Here is a 22,180-nt window from a genome sequence, read left to right on the forward strand (position 1 = left end):
TCAGATTAATGTGTTTCTCTTATGTTTCAATCCTTTGTATTAGGCTTCTGATAGAGAAGCCAGCAGTTTTTATACCTTTATTGGGCCCGGGTCAGCCTGGCCTAAGCCCAGTGCACCTGTGAACCTATAAATACATGTAACAGAGCACTGGAGAAAGGATGTATTTTTGGGGTGTATACAGTTACTCTGCTGAAACTGATAAAAAACTCCATTGTTATAGATTCTCTAAGCTCTAATACAATTGTCTCGTGGACTAAGGCTCATTAATGCCCCAACCACGTAAAAATCTGGCTTACAACTTCTAAACCCTTTCTCTTTAGTCTCTCTTATCTTTTACTATTGTAGTTTCCGAAAAACTCGGTAAACAGTGTCAGTATTAACTGTGAAGTTGTGACTCATTAGTCAAGTTCAGCAGTAGTATTGAGCACTGGTCACATGGTATTGACTAATAAGTCAAGAACGGTCTTAGCGTGTTTAACGCAAGCCGACAAAGATTAGATCTAATCGACATCTGCATTGAATGACTCAAACGAGCATTAATGTCGGACCGACCTCAAGTTCGATGAAAACTAAAAGCACTTGTCTAGCCTAAGGCTAGTCACTTAGAGCCAGGGCCAGAGAGCCCCAGTGACTGTTTAGTCACATGGCTACGGGTGTTGAGCTCGAGTGACTTACCCAGCAGTCACTCATTTGATTGGAGTCAGGGCAAGAAGGTCCAAGTGACTGAATTTTCACATGGCTATGGGTGTTGAGCCCCGTAGTGACTTGCTCGTCAGTCACTCATTATGGTTTAAAATAATCTCAAGTGTTAAATCACTCATCTGATTAGAGCTATACGCTCCATCATGGTTAATAGAACCACAAAGTGATACTCACTCATCTGTTCAGGGCTATAAGCTTTGTATGATTTATCATGATCATCATTTGATATTATATACATGCAGTATTGAGTTTTCTTGCTAGACTTTGGCTCATGGGTGCTATGTGGTGCATGTAAAGGGAATGAAAAGCTCATCCAGCCTTGAGTGGAGAGCTTAGGTGGTGATGTGTACATATGCGCCGGACCGTTGGATTCAGAGGCCTCCGAACTATCGACCCACGCGAGAATCTAGAGCTCACTCGCCGATTAAACGCCTCAACCACTCGATTTAAGTTCGGCCACCCCGCGACTTCAAAGTTGCGATTCGGCCACCTCGGGCATTCGTTTCCCGATCCGTCACCACCATCGTGTTCCTCGTGTTGTGGGCTTCAAAACCCAATAACTTGTTCCTACATCTACCATAGTTGGGTGGTGGGCCCACCACGAGCCACCGCGATCCACCGTAGACCGACGGTCGAAACTTAGTGTTCGAGGTTCCGAAGTACGTTTTGAGTCTCAGAAAATCATCGTTTGACTTATTGTGGAACCCGATCATTTTGGTATAATTTCTTTAACCTATATATTGTGATTTAATTGTGATTGATTAGAGTAATTGTTATTATGTGTATTTATGGTATATAATTATATATTATTGATATATGGAATATTTTCTGTAATTTACTGGCTGTCTGGGATTATATATATATTTTTGATACAGGTTTTGATTTTGGAATTGTCCACTTTATAGCCGTTGTGCTGTCTAATTTTCTAGAAAATATTAGATATTAAATCAAGTATAAAAATACATATTTAATTGATTTTATATTAATATGGAAATTATTATGATTAAGTAATTTTAATTATTATTGTTATTATTTTGTTAAGTAAATCAAGAATACAGATTCATATATATATATATATATATATATGAAAAGTATGATTTATAGTAAACCTATTATCTAACCATTATTATTGTATATTAATATTTGAATATTAAAATAATATCAAATATTAGTTTCCTACAGTTATTGATATTTGTAAGATCAGTGAAGTTTGGAGAAAGTATATTTATTATATCACTGGAATTGATATTATGACTAATTAATAATAATATAAATATTTATATTTATATTATTATCATTATATTGATTATTACAACTTTATGTTACAAATATGATTTCTTTTATAAAATGACTATTTGAATATATACATCCATATACGTATTGCTATTGAAGTATTTTGTTATTAATATCGAAATAAGTTTAATTATAGACGATAATTATTATTGTTGTTAGGATTATAATTATTATTATCATTTATATAGTTTCTGGTATGATTAATATACACTATCAATAGTGTATATTTACGGATTAGATAGAATTTAATAAATTATGTGCCTTGAATAGGATTTGTATGGATTTGATTGATTGACTCTTGGTGAGCCGTTTTAAAATAAGCTAAGGACCTAAGGTAAGTAAATCTCACCTTTTGTGCTTAAGTGTAAGATGCATGACTACATTGATTGTGTACATCTGATGAGTTAAGTATGGTATGATGATGATGCATATGATAAGTATGTGAAAAATGGTTATATGAACACCATAAGGGTGTTGTGTGATATGTAATTGATGAATTCTGTGATATGTGAAAGATGTCTTACTTGGTTAAGAATGATATGAATTATGTGCAAGTATGTGTTCTTATGTTGATGGATATGTGGATTACTCTATGCTCATGATTTGTTATATGTTATGATATATGAAGCGTTTAAGTTTTTAGGCTGGAAACCTTAGACCTGAGCCATAGCTCTACGTTAAGGTATAACAACGCCACCAACCCAAAGCTTCATGTATTATGACTAAAGATGTTTTGAGTTATATGAGATGTGATACAATGCCTTGATTGAATACCATCAACATGAGTCATGAACACGAACATTGGCATTTCAGCATCAGCATGTATGCATGGCATGTACAGTTATGTGATACATTATTATGTGATATAAGACCATGCATATGAATATGAGAAAAGTTATGAAATGTCTTGAAAAGTCTTATGTAAAGTTAAACATTTTAATGACACAAGGCTTAAGCAAAGTGATAATAAGATGTTTAAAAAGGGTGCCACTGTTTTGATGAAGCAATCAAGTAAGTTCAGTAAAGAAGACGGAAGTCTATAAGACTTATAGTGGCTGCCCACTAGTGTGGGCTAGGTCAGAGTTGACCATTCAGATATGTTTGCCATGTTTCCGTCTTTCTCCTCCATATGTGTAATAAGTATGGCAGCTATGGCAACGATGAAATGAGTGTTATGATGAGCCTAGCTGAGATGATGGCTAGCCGGAGGAGAACCCATGGGATTCTATATGATATGTGTAACAAGCCCTGCAGGCATTGGCTGAATCAAACAGTGTGCACAAGTGATATTGGGCCCATAAAAATGTGAAACTAAAAGAAAGAGCATAAAAGTAAAGTTTGAAAGTGCATGAGCAATAAATGAAATGCATAAGTATATAAGTCAGCATATTAGTATATGTGCACTACAAACTCACGACATTCATGTGTATGTGTATGCATGAGATTTGCTTACTGAGCGTTAGCTCATTATGTTATTTTCCAACATTTTTCCAGGTGTGGCTTTAGCTGTTGAGCAACTTGTGGAGCACGGACTCAGTAGCAATGCAATAATGGTTTAGAGTTTTCATATGGCTGCCTTGAATTTAAAGTATTCATACGTGTAATAATTTCTTCTAATAAGTTTATATAAAAGTTTTAAATTTTCTGTATTTCTTCGTATCATTTTATTTAATTCTTTTGGTCAAGTGCCTTACATACTCGTAAACCCTAGAATTACGAGTATGTGGCAGACGTACCCTACCTTAGGGACGTTACAAATGGTATCAGAGCTTTGAGTTTGTAGATGTCGTATACTCATTATGTTATTAAATTTTGGGATCCGAAATGCTACTGAGTTCCGCCACAAGACAAGCCACACATTAATGGTTACTATAATCTATCCATATTTTAGTTAATGTATGTTAATGATGTTGTATAATTGTATTAGAAACCAATTGTGTGTTTGAGTTTCCATGATATAAGTATGAGTTTGGATTAAATGAATATTCTCATGCACGGTAGAGAAACTGAAGTTTGTTATTTATCGGAATGCATGCCTTGATTATTGATGTGATAAATAATTGATGATCTATCGATGTCGATGTTTGGATTGTTAATTGATATTCTCAAGCTTTGAAAGTGACCTATCAGTTCAGTTAGTGTGTTAAGGGTTAATATGTCAGGTTAGTGTTTTGGAGAGCAGAGTTTTAGGTTGTTGCTGAGAGCACACACAATAAGAGACTTTAGTGAAACAGTAGTAATATATAGAAAAAAAAAAAATACATAATACATTAAGGATTGGGGTTTTGGACACGTTCTACCTCGTCAATCAACTTTTGTTGTTCAACTCTAAGGGTCTCCCCAGTAGTTTGCAGTGTCTGAAATTTTTCCTTCATATCGACTGAGTAGTTAGCAAGAAGTGTAGTTAAAGTCCCATTCTCCTTAACCAACTTCTCCTTCTCTCGAGTCAATGCCTTGTTGGCATTTCTAATGGTTATCATCTCTTGTTTTTGTGTTTCTATATACCTTTTCAAGTGGTCAACCTCTTGTTCTCTTGCAAGAACCCGTTGGCCTAGGTTTGAGACCGATGCTGCCGCCTGAGTGGTAAGAACTAAGGAATCTTTTACAGCTTGTAGGTCTGACCTATGGGATAAAATTATTTGGTCTTTAGGGGTGAGTATGCTTTGACCTATACTAATGGCCACCTTTTTATCGAGCATAGCTGAATCCTCCACCGTGACAAGGCCAGTATCAGAATAAAATTTGGGAAGCCAAACTCTGGGAAATTGAGTATTTCGTTCTGGGATGTGTACCGTAGGATACACCATTAGCTGTGGTAGGGGTGCAGAAATTTGTGGTGAAGATTCGATAGTGGGAAGATTTGGCTCAGGTAAAGCTAAAGTTAGGTCTAAGTTCAGCTGAGATGATGAGGATGCCATGGGTTGCTTAGCTTGGGTAATGGACGGAAGTAATAATGATTTGGTTTTCAAAAGCTTGAGATTGATTGTGTTTTAGTGTGTATGTGATGAATTTTATTTATAGAAAAATGTGTTGAACTGTTGGGTCATTGGATCCTTGAATTTGTTTGTTTTCAAGATAGATATCACAGATTTTATCTTGTTCAATGTGTTACGCTATCCTCTCTGATGATGAAAGTCAAACTTATTAGATGTTGTCGACATGGAAATCACTTCTATGATTTTGCGATCCTGATTTGAACATGGAAACAATTTGTAAATTGTTGAATGAATCGAGGTGATAAATGTTATTTACTGAATTACTCTGTAGTGTGAATTACTTTCGGCGATTAAATTATAGTATATTAGCTGTTTTATCCCGAAAGTAAGATAATGTATTACTTGTGTGAAGTGATGACTGAGTATTATTGGTATAGGTGTTGAAATGAGACATGTCTAACTTATTAGACATGTGAGAATTATTCGTTTTCGTAGATGAAGTGGTGGATTGGTCAGTCAAGACTTATCCCATGTTTTATTCAATGAAGGGATACTAAGCTAAGTGTGTGAATTTCCGAGTGGCCACGGTTATTTGCATTCTAGCATAGTATCAATATGCCCTTTATTATTTTATACATTTGGAAACAATTTTGATTTTTAAATGTTTTCTTAGAGAAAGAATGAGAGTCAGGCTTTTCTGAACTGGTACCTAATGAATGGCCTATCTCACTATTTCTCATTCAGGGCAAGAAGTCGGTTTTGACAACGAAAGGGTTTCACAGAGACTTGGTTTTAAAGAATAATCTTCATCGGCTATATAATTGTTTTCTAGTTATCCAATTTTTTTTATGCCGAAAAACTTTCTATTGAACAAACTTGTTGCTCAATTTAGCATCTATTATCAAGGTATAACCAGTCAATTGCATCTGCTTAAAAAAAAAATAAAAAAATTGACTGTAAGACATGAAGATCAAGGATGTTTTCATGATGATGGTCATTTTCTCTTCTTACGTTATGTGGTTTGTGTTCAAAAGTATGGATGATGAGGATTCGTTTGTATTTTCGTATACATTTATTGTAATTTATACTATTGTTATAGCTTATTTCCTTTCTATCTATATTGTAGTCCTCATGTGAGGTGTTTACACATCCTCGCCTTTTTATATATGATAAGGATTACAAGAAGTCAGGAATAAGTTTTGTTTTCGAGGTGAAAGTAAGTGTTGTGTATAAAATCTTATGCTGTGAAATGTTGTTCTGTTTATTTGTAATGGTAGTTCTTGTCTCCGATTATCAAATTTTAGTTTGAAATTTCGAGGACGAAATTATTTTAACGGGGGAAGGATTGTAATATCCAACATTTTCATAATACATTTATTTATTATAAATCAAAGTTTTAATACATAAAATGTACAACTTTACAAATTTAAGAAATAGTAATGGAAAAATAGTGTTTAAAATATGATTTTATGTTTTTAATGAGATTAAAGAAAGAGAAACTTGAGTAGTTAAGTATTGGACCCAAATGTCATATAATTTTAATTGGGGATTTTTATAAAATTAAGAAAGTTTGGCTAAAGGGCTTATTTGAAAAGAATTTTAGTATTTTGGGTCCAAGTGTAATTTTTAAAAATAAATAAATAAATAAATAAATAAAATAAAATAAAATAAAAGGCTTCAGCCTTTCATTTTACCCGAGGCCCTCTCTCTCTCTCCTCAGAAACTCTCTCTCTCTCTCTCTCTCTCCTCTGCGTATTACTGTTGCCGACGACGCAGGAGTACTTTCCGGCCACCATTTTTAGCCACGCGCCGGACCGTTGGATTCAGAGGCCTCCGAACTATCGACCCACGCGAGAATCTAGAGCTCACTCGCCGATTAAACGCCTCAACCACTCGATTTAAGTTCGGCCACCCCGCGACTTCAAAGTTGCGATTCGGCCACCTCGGGCATTCGTTTGCCAATCCGTCACCACCATCGTGTTCCTCGTGTTGTGGGCTTCAAAACCCAATAACTTGTTCCTACATCTACCATAGTTGGGTGGTGGGCCCACCACGAGCCACCGCGATCCACCGTAGACCGACGGTCGAAACTTAGTGTTCGAGGTTCCGAAGTACGTTTTGAGTCTCAGAAAATCATCGTTTGACTTATTGTGGAACCCGATCATTTTGGTATAATTTCTTTAACCTATATATTGTGATTTAATTGTGATTGATTAGAGTAATTGTTATTATGTGTATTTATGGTATATAATTATATATTATTGATATATGGAATATTTTCTGTAATTTACTGGCTGTCTGGGATTATATATATATTTTTGATACAGGTTTTGATTTTGGAATTGTCCACTTTATAGCCGTTGTGCTGTCTAATTTTCTAGAAAATATTAGATATTAAATCAAGTATAAAAATACATATTTAATTGATTTTATATTAATATGGAAATTATTATGATTAAGTAATTTTAATTATTATTGTTATTATTTTGTTAAGTAAATCAAGAATACAGATTCATATATATATATATATATATATATATGAAAAGTATGATTTATAGTAAACCTATTATCTAACCATTATTATTGTATATTAATATTTGAATATTAAAATAATATCAAATATTAGTTTCCTACAGTTATTGATATTTGTAAGATCAGTGAAGTTTGGAGAAAGTATATTTATTATATCACTGGAATTGATATTATGACTAATTAATAATAATATAAATATTTATATTTATATTATTATCATTATATTGATTATTACAACTTTATGTTACAAATATGATTTCTTTTATAAAATGACTATTTGAATATATACATCCATATACGTATTGCTATTGAAGTATTTTGTTATTAATATCGAAATAAGTTTAATTATAGACGATAATTATTATTGTTGTTAGGATTATAATTATTATTATCATTTATATAGTTTCTGGTATGATTAATATACACTATCAATAGTGTATATTTACGGATTAGATAGAATTTAATAAATTATGTGCCTTGAATAGGATTTGTATGGATTTGATTGATTGACTCTTGGTGAGCCGTTTTAAAATAAGCTAAGGACCTAAGGTAAGTAAATCTCACCTTTTGTGCTTAAGTGTAAGATGCATGACTACATTGATTGTGTACATCTGATGAGTTAAGTATGGTATGATGATGATGCATATGATAAGTATGTGAAAAATGGTTATATGAACACCATAAGGGTGTTGTGTGATATGTAATTGATGAATTCTGTGATATGTGAAAGATGTCTTACTTGGTTAAGAATGATATGAATTATGTGCAAGTATGTGTTCTTATGTTGATGGATATGTGGATTACTCTATGCTCATGATTTGTTATATGTTATGATATATGAAGCGTTTAAGTTTTTAGGCTGGAAACCTTAGACCTGAGCCATAGCTCTACGTTAAGGTATAACAACGCCACCAACCCAAAGCTTCATGTATTATGACTAAAGATGTTTTGAGTTATATGAGATGTGATACAATGCCTTGATTGAATACCATCAACATGAGTCATGAACACGAACATTGGCATTTCAGCATCAGCATGTATGCATGGCATGTACAGTTATGTGATACATTATTATGTGATATAAGACCATGCATATGAATATGAGAAAAGTTATGAAATGTCTTGAAAAGTCTTATGTAAAGTTAAACATTTTAATGACACAAGGCTTAAGCAAAGTGATAATAAGATGTTTAAAAAGGGTGCCACTGTTTTGATGAAGCAATCAAGTAAGTTCAGTAAAGAAGACGGAAGTCTATAAGACTTATAGTGGCTGCCCACTAGTGTGGGCTAGGTCAGAGTTGACCATTCAGATATGTTTGCCATGTTTCCGTCTTTCTCCTCCATATGTGTAATAAGTATGGCAGCTATGGCAACGATGAAATGAGTGTTATGATGAGCCTAGCTGAGATGATGGCTAGCCGGAGGAGAACCCATGGGATTCTATATGATATGTGTAACAAGCCCTGCAGGCATTGGCTGAATCAAACAGTGTGCACAAGTGATATTGGGCCCATAAAAATGTGAAACTAAAAGAAAGAGCATAAAAGTAAAGTTTGAAAGTGCATGAGCAATAAATGAAATGCATAAGTATATAAGTCAGCATATTAGTATATGTGCACTACAAACTCACGACATTCATGTGTATGTGTATGCATGAGATTTGCTTACTGAGCGTTAGCTCATTATGTTATTTTCCAACATTTTTCCAGGTGTGGCTTTAGCTGTTGAGCAACTTGTGGAGCACGGACTCAGTAGCAATGCAATAATGGTTTAGAGTTTTCATATGGCTGCCTTGAATTTAAAGTATTCATACGTGTAATAATTTCTTCTAATAAGTTTATATAAAAGTTTTAAATTTTCTGTATTTCTTCGTATCATTTTATTTAATTCTTTTGGTCAAGTGCCTTACATACTCGTAAACCCTAGAATTACGAGTATGTGGCAGACGTACCCTACCTTAGGGACGTTACACGCTTGACCACCACGGCCAAAGAGTTTCTCAGAGGAACTAGGGGGTTTAGCCTATTTTTGCCGCTTAGGTCGGCGCGTTGTAATTTTCACACTGTAATGACCATTTTGTATTATAAATAACTTGTAAAAGTTTTTATGGGCCCATGAACAATTTTATGTATTCAATGAAATATATCATTTCCTTTTGATTGGTTTTTCACCTTAGCTTATTAATGTCACTTAGATGCACGTTTATAACCAAAGAACTCGATTAGTGAGTTAAGCACGGTTCAAAGTTCACAGTAACGATCTTGGAGTAACCAGAGCGTTACAATATCCGTATATTTGATATTAAAAACCATATTTTTAATATAAACCGTATATATCAAAAAAAAAAATTAAAACTTATCATGAATTGTAAAAATTTTCCCTTTTTTTTATCACATCTCACCCTAAGCTTGACCACACTATAAAATTAGGCGGTTTTTATTAGCATCATATATATATATATATATATATATATATTTTTGCATTAAATATTTATTATTTAATAGATTTAGTAAAATATAACTTCAATTGTAAAACTTTAATTTTGTAAGTACACTCTAATTTTAGCATAAGTAAAAAGAAATCTCTTAAATTTTACTATTAGAGAATCGATCTAATTTAAATGGATATATATTACTTTTAATCACTTGTTCATATATTTATATTTTGGATTATATTTTTTTTTCGAAATCCTCTCATGCAAGGTGTTCTTAAAGCACGTGGTCGTCTTGTGGCACCTATCACACCCCGATCAAATTATTTGAGCCTTATCGAGTGGCTCGTCACGCAATTATTCATTCCCTAGTAGGTAATTATGGGCTACTTGCACTTGAGAATATCCGTTTGAGGACAACTCCAATCATGAACATCAAAATGTACATCAACGTAAATTAATTTTAACATCATATTTGTTTTCCAATCCAACCTTAATACTAAAAATTACATTAAAAAATATACTCAACATTGTTATATTCTCCACAAAGTACACATTATATTATTTTATCTTATAAATTAAATAATATACATATATTTATATGTATAAAATATTAATATAAAACAAAAAAAATTATCGTGGTGAACAATATCACATCAATAATATCGTGACACTATTCATGTCCACCATTTTGCAGTGTCATTTATAGTCTCATTGGAGTGATATATAGTGCAATATTAACACTAAATTGATATTTTACAGTCCCATTGGAGTGATATATAGTGCAATATCAACACTAAATTGATATTTTACAGTCCCATTGGAGTTGGCCTAAGTGGCCCAATACCAAACCATGCAAGGTGACCAGAACCAGCCACTCCAGTTTGAAAAACTTACTACAGAAATCACAACCAATAGAATAAAGACAAAAAGGATGTGGGAACCACAATTTGACCAAAAAGTACGCAAGCCCAATTACTAAGGATGTGCAAAAAAATTTGCAAGTCGCTCAACCTGAATAAACCGCCCAAACTAAATCGAAAAAGCCGACAAAAAATGGAATTTAAATAACTTGACACAAATTCAAACCGCCTAATTATTATATTAGGCGGTTTGAGAATTATACCAACCAGCCCAGTATAACCCGAATAAACTGGTTAAGAATTTTTTTTTCCATTTATTCATACATATATTATATGTAATATTAAATTTTATTTTAAAATTTTTAACAATGAATTTAGAATAATATTTTAAAGTTTCAATTTAGAACAATATGTTTAAGTTGGAAGATGTACACTATACTTTTAGTTTGTTGAATCTAATTATTTGAACATTTAAAAAAAATCTTAAGATTAATTTGGACGGGTTAACCCGACCAAACTGCCTAAAACATTGGACGAATTAAACTTTTTTTTCTTACTTGGACATGTTAGAATTAGATTTTTGCAGCCCGATTTTTACATTGAGTTGATTAAAATATGTTATAACTCGACCAAACCGACCGATAAACACCCCTACCAATTTGGTGGATCCATAAGGAGATTGACTATCTAATCCATAAAATCGACAATTATAAATGTCGAAGACAAAATCAAATGTGTCATCTAACATCTCTTGTCATTTCTCAAGACGTAATTGTACACGTACGAATCTAGTTCCTCGTCCAGTTCGAGTAGGCTATCTACAATGTTGGGCACATAAAATTTAGCATATTTTGTGTACTTAATATCATTTTCCTAGTTTCTTTTTGTATAAATCATCCCCTTAACATGTAATTAGGAAAAGTAATGTAATTAACACTCATTAACAATACTAATCATTCGGACTCACCTATATTAGGTTGTAGAAGTCTTTGTATACATGATCACAACCTGAGCAAGCCAAATTCTAACAAAATTTTCGCTTTATAAATTCCTCCTTAAATGTATTGGCTCGTTAATTAAGATTTACTAAAAGCTGAACCACATAAAAACTTTCATCTCAACCAATTATGAACTCTTTAGTCTCTCATTGATGAAAAAATGCATTAACAATATTAAATCTTCGAATATTCATCTTTAATTTTATCATTACGCATTTCTATTTTCTTAAAACATCACAAATAAAAATTATTTAATAAAAGGAAAAAAATGATTTTCCAAGTTTTCTTTACATTATTTATTTAATTTTATATAATATGTTTGATTTATTATATAATTATTATCGATTTAAAAAAATGAAGATTGGAGTTAATTTATATATATATATAAGTGTTTATATATTTTTGGAACGGTGTGTTGTCCCATTACTTGTTTAGACCTGTGTTTTAACAAATTATTTTTCGGACCCTATGTTTTGTAAAATAGTTAAAATAGAACCTAAACTCAACTTTGATGATGAACAAATTAAATATAACAATATGGTTTTTATGCAGAATAATTTTATTTTTATTCTGAATTGTTAGATTGGTAAATTATTTGTGATTTTAGTTGAGAAAACATTAACCAAAATCAGGTTTAAGGTTCCATTTTAACCATTTTACAAAACATAAGGTCCAAAAAATAATTTATCAAAATACATGGTCCAAATAAATAATAAAAAAAACACAGGATTCAAAAATGTATAAACCATTTATAAAATGAAGATTTAAGTATAAAAAATAATAGGGATGAAGATGCTAAATTCTCAAAGAACAGGGACTAATAATAAAAGTAAGAAGATATTTTACTTATGTTTGGTTGGTGAGAAAGAGGTGGGAAAATCCACTGTTTTTATCCTCAAGCTTCTCCGGCTGAAGCACTAACCATGGAAGTAGAAGTGAAGCTTCGCCTCCCCGACTCTGAAGCTCACCAGAAGCTTTCGGACATTCTCTCACCTTGCCACGCCAACACATTTTTCCAAGAAAATGTCTTCTTCGACGGCGCAAACGCCAAGCTCTCCTCCAACCTCGCCGTCCACCGCTTCCGATTCTACGACGACAATTCCCGCTGCGTTTTATCCCTCAAAGCAAAACCCGTCATCTACAACGGAATCAGCCGCGCCGAGGAGCACGAGGAGCCATTCGACCCAACCATAGGCCGGGCGTGCGTGGCGGAGCCCTGGCGGCTTTTGGCGGTGGACTCATCGGAAATCTTGAAACAAGTGAGGGAGGAATTCGGGGTCGGAGAAGGTGGATTGGTGTGTTTGGGTGGGTTCAGAAACGTGAGAACGGTTTACAATTGGGAAGGATTGAAATTGGAGCTGGACGAGACAAAGTACGATTTTGGGACGAATTACGAACTCGAATGCGAGAGCTTAAGCCCTGAAAGAGACAAGAAATTGTTGGAGAAGTTGTTGAAGACGAATGGGATCGAATTTTCTTATTCCAAAGTTTCGAAATTCGCCATATTTCGATCTCGAAAGTTACCTGACTCGTGAGATTATATATGTAATTATAGACAATTTGGTCAAAATCAAATATTGTATTGTAAGTGTTATATATATATATATATATATATATATCCAAATAATAAAAACGAGTTTCCATTAAGTATGAGAATTTTTGCTCAAAGTTCTTCTTCGAATGAGTTGTGGTTGCTTAGCATGGTCTTCACCATCACTAGTGTCATCATCACTGCTTTCATCGCTACTGTCATCACTGCTTCCATTGTCACTGTCATCGTCATCGTCATCATCTTCATCATCTTCACTTCCATCTTCTTCATCATCATCATCATCATCAGAATCGTCATCTGAGTTGGGATCTTCATCAGAATCAACCTCGTCTTCTTCTTCTTCTTCACTATCATTCTCATCGCTGGTGTAATCGTCTTCAATAGCATCCTTGTTTTCAGGAGCAATAGGCAGCTTCTTCTTACTAACTTCAGCCATTGAAAACCTGCAAAGTTACCCAAATACTTGGTCATTTGTTCAATGAATAAAAAGATTTTTTTCTTTATTCATGGAAGTATTATGATCACTAGGCAGTGATCCACTCTGCCAAAAACAATTACTAATTTGTACATTAAGAGAAATTTTGAACATGAAACCATACCAATCAAATTTGAAGGGAAGAGAAAATCCTAAAGTAAATACCCACAGCATTATCAAAACTTAAAACCAAATAAAAATCACTGTTTGTATATCCTATGCATTATTACAAAATCCCAGATGCATAATCCTTCAATTGGAAAGTGCAAAATATGTAAATATTTCAAATAAATCAAAGAAATAAGAGAAACCCAAATACATACATAAATCAATTTATCCCGGGGAAAAAAAAAAGTCAGAAGAGAATTATGAGAAAATGTACCTTGAAAGATTGGGTTTTTGGTGTGAATTGAATTGAGGAAGAAGAGTAGTAGGGTTGAGAAGTTCGGCTTCTGAAGTTGACTTTTTCTATGGTTTTGTAAATCTCTCGGTGGGTGGGTGCCCGATGCGTTTCTAAAAGGCCGCGGCCCATCTCAAATTGAATTTTAATTTATTTGCCTAACTATTTTCATTATTTTAATCAATTTTATTTATTGAAATATATACCATAAATAATAATGAATTGATTGACGCACACTCAAATTGCAAAAATATGCTAAAATGAAAAAAACACATGATTACTCCCACTTAAAAATATTTGTGTAAAAATGTGCATAATTTGATGGCATACCTATTGTTTGTAATTGTAACGAGAATAAAATATAAAATATTTGAAATTATTATTTGTATTATGTATTTTACAAAAATTCACTAGAGAAATTGACTGAAAAGTGAATCATAATTATTTTATCATGTTTACAAAATTGAGAAACGAAATCAAAATATTAAATTGATTAAATTATATTTTTTTTATTAAAATAATAATATAGCCTTTTAGTGAGAGGGATTTTTTAAGGATAAAATTGTCTTTTTAATTTTAGTTTTAAAAAAATTAAATAGAAAAGAGAGAAGTCATCGAGAGTCTTGGTATTTGGAGGAGAATTATTTCTATTCTTTTTTTTTTATCCGCACTTGTTTCTCGTTCCTTAGTTTAGTAAATACATAAATAAAAATTATTATCCCATATATGATTCTCATTATCACTAAATAAACATGCATGAGTCTCTGTGTATAACTTATTACAAAAATATATATAATATATACTAAAAATTCTCCAATCATTAAAAAAAAAAACAATCTATAAAATAAATGTGGAAAATAAATTGATGGAGTAAATCTATAACGAAAACCAATCTTTTTAAAAAAAATTATTGAGATGGTAGAAACACTCAAAGACATATTACCACTATGTCAAATCTAGAATTTAATGGTATCTATGTTTTCATATATGAACCTTTTATGAATTGTAATGATGGAATTAAGTGGGGGTAATACGAAGGTGGACATTGATGTCGCAGAAGTGATACTATACTAGTGGCGTTGGGCTGGGGACTTGACTTGATACGTGTGAAGGTCCTACTTTGCTGTTCGTGTCCATGTTTCATTTTTAAAGTTTAATTCCAAAGTAATAATAACGATTCCATTAGAAAAATAATATAAAGGATGAGTTTTGTGTAATTTTTGTATAAAAGCAGGGGTTTAGTTCACAAATTCGAGATTTTTTTAACATAAATATAATTGTTTATGAATTTTCAAATTTAAAATCATAAATATAATCTTTAATTTTTTTTATTTAAAAAAATAATAGTTAAGATGTGGTAATGAAAATTGGCAATGGTACAAAATGGAGAAGGTGATTTCAAAATTATTATTATTATTTATTTTATAAGGTGAGAGACATATATCAACAATTGTTTGCAATATCTTCAACATTGATTTTCATCTGTTCAATGGTGGGTTTTATAATTTTTCACAATTCCTTAAATTTGGTCTACACTCATTTATTATTTATACTTTCATTTGTATGTATGTTGAACCTAAACCTGAGAACAATTCAAAGGAAATTGTCCAAAATGTAAAAATGTTATTGGTGCCAAGCAATCTCTTTTTACCAAAGGAAAAAAAAAATCAACAGGAACATTAATAATTTGTTCTTGTTCTTCCAACTTTGGTTTTAGATTATACAAAAAAAAAGGGTTTTTGATACATAACTCGAAGACCAGAAGACAGCTTTTCTATTAAAAATAAACCAAAACAAGATGATGAGCCAAAAGACATTACTCAAATGTGATAGTGACAAATGGTAATACATGTTACTGAAACCGTAGTTTAGTAATCACAGCAAACAGCTTTTAAAGCCATTCTCTAGTTCTTTTGCATCTAAGTTCTTTCCTATAAAAACTATCTTGTTAATTCTTGGTTCATCTGCGCCCCATAACCGATCAGGTGAACCTTGGAATATGTCATGAACTCCCTGAAGTTTCAAACAGAAAATTTCATGCAACATATTAAGAACAAATGCTTGGTAACCGATATTAAATATTTAGAAAACAGGTAAGTTATCATACAATACAAGAGCAGATGATATAACACCACAAAGAAATTCATATTGGGAAAGGAAAACCAACAACTTCGAAGGCAACAAAAGATATAACCCACCTGGAAAACAAATCTCTCATCCATTCCCTGAACAGATAAAAGACCCTTCATTCGGTATATGTCTTCGCTTCGTTCCATCAACAATGTACCAAGCCACATATTAGCCTGGAAATAATTCAGCCAAGGGGAATTGTTACAATCTTCTAAACTTTTGGCATTCTTAATAACAATTATACAAGGTAAGATGATCAACATAATTCCCTCCAAGTTCCATTATGAATTATTCTAGGATAGTAGTGTGTGTTCTTCTTTAGGTGTTGTACAGAACTCACCTTCTCAAGATCTAAGCTCCCTTCACAAACTATGCTGACCGAAGAAACACCTGGATCATGAGTATGATCATGGGAGTGGTGGTCATGGTGATGTTCTGTATAAGTGCCAAATGCAAGGTATTAGTTTATAGCTTTATGGGAAGAAGAAGCATAGTTGAGAATAACAAAATGCAATAAGCTACAAACAAAGATAGCAGAAAGTATGTGCGCGTAATCATATAATCAATTTACCATGATCATGATCATGGTGATCATGCCCATGATCATGCTCATGATGATGATCATGGGTATGATCATTATGATCTTCCTTTGCACCTTCAACCTCGATGGCACTCTCTATCCTGGCAAGTACAAAGCAAAGATTAACATGTGTGTCATCAGAAGCATCCAGCAATCATAATGAAATTCAGAACCATCCTCACTTGTATATATTGTATATACAAGACAATAGAGAATGGGCAGAAATTTAAGAAAAAGAATTTGTTATTAAATAGAGTAATGGATTGAACCAGAAGGAAAAGGAAGAAGGAAACACCTCTCCAAATCAAAACCCCCAACACCAAGAACATAACCTAAGTCTACTTGTCCAAATTTTGTTCGCTTGAGTTGAGCCAAGCCATTGATGTTCTACATTGAAGTGCAAAAATCAAAAGTTAATAATAATAATAATTGAAATATGTATATAAGAAGAAAAAAGGGGGAGGAGGAGGTGCCAACCCGAACTCGTTGAACCAATGAAACTATTTCCGACTCTCCCACAAGATCAGTCTGCAAGAATAACAGGATATGTGCATCAGTTGGGTATAACAACATTAGAAGATACATATCATAAGATCTTTCCTCCATATTAATTCTTCATCTATATCTAGGAAGATGGTCGGGTTGCTACAATAACATCATTCCATTTGGAAGCTGCAACAGGTCTCCAAAACAGTTGGGATTGAAATCCATAAAAGAACACATCATATTATGGACAGCTCTGATAACTTAGTTCAAGTTAACTACACTCTTACTCTTGTGTAAAAAAAATAGCAATCTCTGACTACCTTATTCACAATAATACGATCAGCATAAGCAATCTGCTCTATTGCTTCATTAACCACTCCTTTTGGCTTGATTTCGTCCAAATGAAATCCAGCGTGTTTGGCATCCACCAAAGTGACAACACCATCTAACTTGACATCATTAAATATTTTATCTTCTGCATAAAATGTCTGAATGATCGGTGCTGGATTTGCCAACCCTGTATAGAATCGAAACAGCTAAACTGTATAAACCACAGTAGTATAAAATAGCAGAAAAAACAAAACCAATTAACAATAATCACTGTCAAGAAAACAAGAGAGCCGTTATTCACATACTTTAAATCAAATTCAGCACATCCTAATCATCTGGCAAATGAACAAATTTCCTACCTGTAGTCTCAATCACAATATGATCAAATTTCCCTTTCTTCCTCTCCACCAACTCTGATATCATCCTTACAAGATCACCCCTCACAGTGCAGCAAAGGCAACCGTTATTCAACATAATAATATCTTCAGCCCCAGTAGTTTTTGCGGCGACTAAGGAACCATCAATGTCTACCTCACCAAACTGCAAAACCAATGAAATTATTCATATTGTAATTCACCCTTAAATATCTACTACCTCCAAAAACATTAACGATAACAACAATACAAGATTGAATCAACCTCTTACCTCATTCTCAATAACTGCAATCCGCTTTCCATGTTCCGCAGTCAATATATGGTTGAGCAATGTTGTCTGTAGAATTTCACACAATTAACCATTGCCATATTACTAATGATACCAAAAATTTCGATATTTAACTAGAAATAAATAAAACTTCCGAAAACAATAAAAGCTCAAAATTTATAGAAAACCCAAAAAAGGGTACTCAAATTTGCCTGCATTAAGATAAGAAATAGAGAAAGACCACATACCTTCCCGGAGCCCAAAAAACCGGTAATTATGGTGGCCGGGATCCTATTATCGGGTGGAATTTTCGTAGTGACGTCGGAGGTATCGCTCTCCTGCGACGTGGTTGCGACCGAAAAGGCCACAGTGCGGCTTCGAGAGCCGAGCATCGGCTTGGCGAAGTCGGGGGCAAGGAGTCTTGAGCGAAAATACGACGTGGAGAAGCTTACCGCATGAGAGTGGGGAGTCCTGGGTCTCCATAGGAGAGGGAGATGGACTGCGGTTCGAACCCGGTAGAGTGTCGTGGGACTCCGATATGTGAGGCCGATGATGGCCGTGGCTAGGTCTGCTGATAATGAAGCCATGGTGGCTATCTGGTCTCGCTCGATGGTTGGTGGTAAAGGGCTTTTTGGGGTTTTAAGATTTTTTTTTCTCTCTTTTTTTTTAAGAGTAAGGGTTTATCAGTAGTGGACTACAATGGAGTCGCCACTTGGCAGAAATTTAAAGCAACAATAATCTTAAGAAGTACCCTTCTCTTCTGGATTATTCTCTATCCCAATCGGCAATGGCAAATCAATGCTGCCTTGCAATAAAGTATTTGTAGATTAAGGAAAAAAAAAATGGTGACACCCAAAATTTTGATTAAAACACTTTATTTTTATTAATAATTAATATAATATTTATTTTTATCAACTAATGCTCACATTTTTCTAAATTTTTTTTCTTTTCATATTCTAAAAAATATATATTATTTATATATATTTAAATAAAATAAAAACTTTAACAAAAAATATATAAAAATTTATCAAAAAGTAGTTTTTTCCTAAAAAAAATTATAAAAACAAGATAAAATAAAATTATTGAAATTAACAAAAACAATAATTTAAAAAATGTCAAAAAAAATATTGAGAAAGGGAATTGAAAATAGTTTTAAAAATTAATTTATTTTTAATTAATGGGCTGCCTATATATATTGGGTGTAAATATAATGCCTCAAATAAAATTATTTAAATTAAAAATAAAACAATACTTGTAATGCCCCAAAATCCCTAATAAGGTTTAGGACCTTGATTAGGAGGCCGGGAGGGTCATAATTGATTTATTATATTATTAAATGATTATATGCATATTTGTGTGAATTATATTATAATATGATGATAAATGCATGTATATGAGTCCATTTTTAATTATAAAAGAATTTTGGTAATTTGGCTCGTTGATGGCGTAATTGTGTATTTTCATGCATGTGGGTGAATTATGAATATTACCACATTATATGTGGATTTGTTCGAGCCATTCGACATGAAACGATCTTTGAATGTAAGTTATTGGTCTGGTCATAACAAGGTTAATTTCGGGGCTCGGGGTGAGTCTCGGGGTAATTTGAGGATTAGTTCATTACCGGGAATTAAATGATAATGGGATGTGATTTATTAGCATTTGAGAATATTGGGAGTAATGAGAATTGGAGAACGTTAATTATTGTTATATAATTTTATAATATAATATAATGTAATATTATATTATATTATAATATAATGTTTTAGATTAAATAAATATGACAAAGAGTGTCACATATTGTAACATATAATAGAAAGTTACAATATTTAGATATATGAGATATATCCAAATATGTAATATATTTGGTGTTACAAATTTGTAACTTCCAAATATTACCATTTATTGTGTAAATTTGGTGTTACACAATATTGAGATGAATTTCATAAAGTCATATGTGAAATGGCTGTTAGAGATATAATTTTAACCCCAATAATGTGTTTTGAGGGTTACAAATCATTTGGGAGGATTTGGAACTGTTTGGAAAAAATAGCACATTTTCAAGTGCTGAAATTGGTCAGTGGCCGCAGCCACAGAATGTTGGTGGCCACGGCCTGTGGGACAGAGAGCAGTGGCTGCGGGCACTGATGTCCCTGGCCGCGGCCACAGGTGTAAATCTGACCAAATTTTCAGTTTTTTCAATCTTTGTTGAACAGCTCAAAAAACCCAAATAAGTCTCAAATCTCATTTTTTTATTTCATAATAATCCAATTAATCATTGGTAAAAGCCATGGGGGTTGGTGGAATTTGAAATTCAAAGGGTGTCTCTAAACTCTATAAATAGGAGCCAGCTCACTTGAAAGACACACCATTTCTATCCATTAGAGCACTTGGCTAGAAATACCTTGAGGCTTGATAATTCCAGAAAGCATTTCCAATATCTGAGAAGATTCCTTAGTGCTTGAGTTAGGGGAAATAAGATTTTGGACAAAGGTTTTAAACATTGTTCAAGTTGGTGATCCTCAACACTCTTCACTTAGGTTGTGTAAGTGAGAGTTTACTTTTGTTTTTGTTCTTACTTTTTACACTATTACTTTTCTTCTTATTCTCTTGTTCTATTTACTTGTAACATTTGTTTAGAGTTGTAATCTTCTTTTCTTTTGTTTCAAACACATTTACTTTACTTGTAATCTTTTGCTTAGAGTTGTATTCTCACTATCCTCTTATTCTTCTTCTTTTCCTTGTTTATTTGTATTTTTCAATTGTAGAGTTGTAACTCTTTTTAATCAATCATTATTTATTTATAATATATTGCATAGAGTTGTACTTTTTGACCACTTCCATTGAGACAAAAACTATTTTTCTTAACAATTATGATTAGCGGGATTAGATGGGAAAGGACAATTTTACCCTTGGGGGCTGTTAAGGAAAGAAGATAAGCCTAGGGGTATTTTGGTCTTTTTACCTAAATGATATATATAACCTTAAGAAGCTGTTGAATTTTAAGAAAACAGATAATTTCCTCTTCCTCTTCCGTTCATCTTCTTCTCCTCATTTCTCTTTGGATTTTGAAGCTAAGTTTGAGGATTCAAGTGTGGGAATCAAGGCTTGAGGTTCTAGGCTTGTGTTCAGCCATTGAAGAGGGTTCAATTTTAGTTTAAGGTAAGGTTATAGTTCAATTTTTTGGTTCCTTACTCTGTTTTTGGTGTTAGTTTGAGGTTGAAGTTTTGATCATAGGAATGGGAATTTGATGAGGTTTTGATTGGGTTAAGGCTTAGGTTTTGTTGGTTATATGATGGACAAGTTGTGGTAATAGTTGGGACCTTTGCTTTGTGATATTGGAAGAAATTGTTTTACTGAGGTTTTGAATTGAGTTCGGAGAGGAAAAACAAGGGTTTTTGGCTGGGTTTCAAGTGGGGTCGCGGCTCTGTACTAGAGTGCCGCGGCCCAAGCTTGATGAAGAAGCAGGTGGGTGCAAGAAGGTCGTCGGGTCGCGACATGGGAAAGGAAGGGCCGCGACCCATGTTGGGGATTTAAGGATGGTCGCTTCTGTTTGGGAGGCAGGTCGTGGCATGGTGGATGTAGGGCCGCGGCCCTTAGTGGCATTTTTGGCCAGAAATGTGTTTTCATCGTGGGAATCCAAACCTTAGGCCTCAGGATTGTTCCTACTACCCGGTTTAGTGGGATTTGATGTCCTAGAGGCTAGGTCTTGGTCCGAGAACCTTTATTATTGATTTTATTGATGGAATCCCATATTTTGTTATGACTAGGTGACTGCTAAGGGATCAAAGGATTGATCGTTCTCAAGGGTCGTTCAATTGCTATTTCTC

The 22,180-nt window shown here is 33.3% G+C and overlaps 3 protein-coding genes and 2 long non-coding RNA genes across 8 annotated transcripts; 3 read left to right on the plus strand and 2 right to left on the minus strand.

Moving 5' to 3' along the window:
* Nucleotides 1-1,095: 1,095 nt before the first annotated feature.
* On the plus strand, nt 1,096-5,775 carry LOC133796432 (uncharacterized). 2 transcript variants are annotated; one of them, XR_009875440.1, is made up of 3 exons: nt 1,096-1,419; nt 2,266-2,329; nt 5,676-5,775. It is a non-coding gene; the product is annotated as an uncharacterized LOC133796432 (long non-coding RNA). The 2 variants fall into 2 exon arrangements; XR_009875439.1 differs by lacking the exon at nt 5,676-5,775 and adding an exon at nt 3,490-3,639.
* An 898-nt stretch (nt 5,776-6,673) lies between these two features.
* On the plus strand, nt 6,674-9,277 carry LOC133796434 (uncharacterized). The gene is made up of 3 exons (XR_009875441.1): nt 6,674-7,100; nt 7,949-8,012; nt 9,173-9,277. It is a non-coding gene; the product is annotated as an uncharacterized LOC133796434 (long non-coding RNA).
* A 3,320-nt stretch (nt 9,278-12,597) lies between these two features.
* Nucleotides 12,598-13,373, plus strand: LOC133796435 (triphosphate tunnel metalloenzyme 3-like). The gene has a single exon (XM_062233937.1). It carries the CDS (start codon nt 12,679-12,681, stop codon nt 13,288-13,290), a length of 612 nt encoding a protein of 203 aa, XP_062089921.1. The 5' UTR covers nt 12,598-12,678; the 3' UTR covers nt 13,291-13,373.
* LOC133796436 (uncharacterized) lies at nt 13,261-14,298 on the minus strand. 3 transcript variants are annotated; one of them, XM_062233941.1, is made up of 2 exons: nt 14,165-14,298; nt 13,261-13,750 (listed from the first exon to the last, which is right to left on the minus strand). In XM_062233941.1, the coding sequence occupies exon 2, from the start codon at nt 13,741-13,743 to the stop codon at nt 13,399-13,401; it is 345 nt and encodes a 114-aa protein (XP_062089925.1). In that variant the 5' UTR covers nt 13,744-13,750; nt 14,165-14,298; the 3' UTR covers nt 13,261-13,398. The 3 variants fall into 3 exon arrangements, with proteins under 3 accessions (XP_062089925.1, XP_062089923.1, XP_062089922.1); XM_062233939.1 differs by lacking the exon at nt 14,165-14,298 and adding an exon at nt 14,106-14,160; XM_062233938.1 differs by lacking the exon at nt 14,165-14,298 and adding an exon at nt 13,907-14,076.
* Nucleotides 14,299-15,855: 1,557 nt separating this feature from the next.
* LOC133796437 (uncharacterized) lies at nt 15,856-19,109 on the minus strand. The gene is made up of 10 exons (XM_062233942.1): nt 18,599-19,109; nt 18,354-18,419; nt 18,068-18,248; nt 17,699-17,895; nt 17,370-17,420; nt 17,188-17,279; nt 16,884-16,993; nt 16,653-16,747; nt 16,381-16,485; nt 15,856-16,195 (listed from the first exon to the last, which is right to left on the minus strand). The coding sequence occupies exons 1-10, from the start codon at nt 18,935-18,937 to the stop codon at nt 16,058-16,060; spliced, it is 1,374 nt and encodes a 457-aa protein (XP_062089926.1). The 5' UTR covers nt 18,938-19,109; the 3' UTR covers nt 15,856-16,057.
* Between the last annotated feature and the right edge of the window lie 3,071 nt (nt 19,110-22,180).

This window comes from Humulus lupulus, chromosome 8, assembly GCF_963169125.1.
Source record: "Humulus lupulus chromosome 8, drHumLupu1.1, whole genome shotgun sequence".
Classification (NCBI taxonomy): domain Eukaryota; kingdom Viridiplantae; phylum Streptophyta; class Magnoliopsida; order Rosales; family Cannabaceae; genus Humulus; species Humulus lupulus.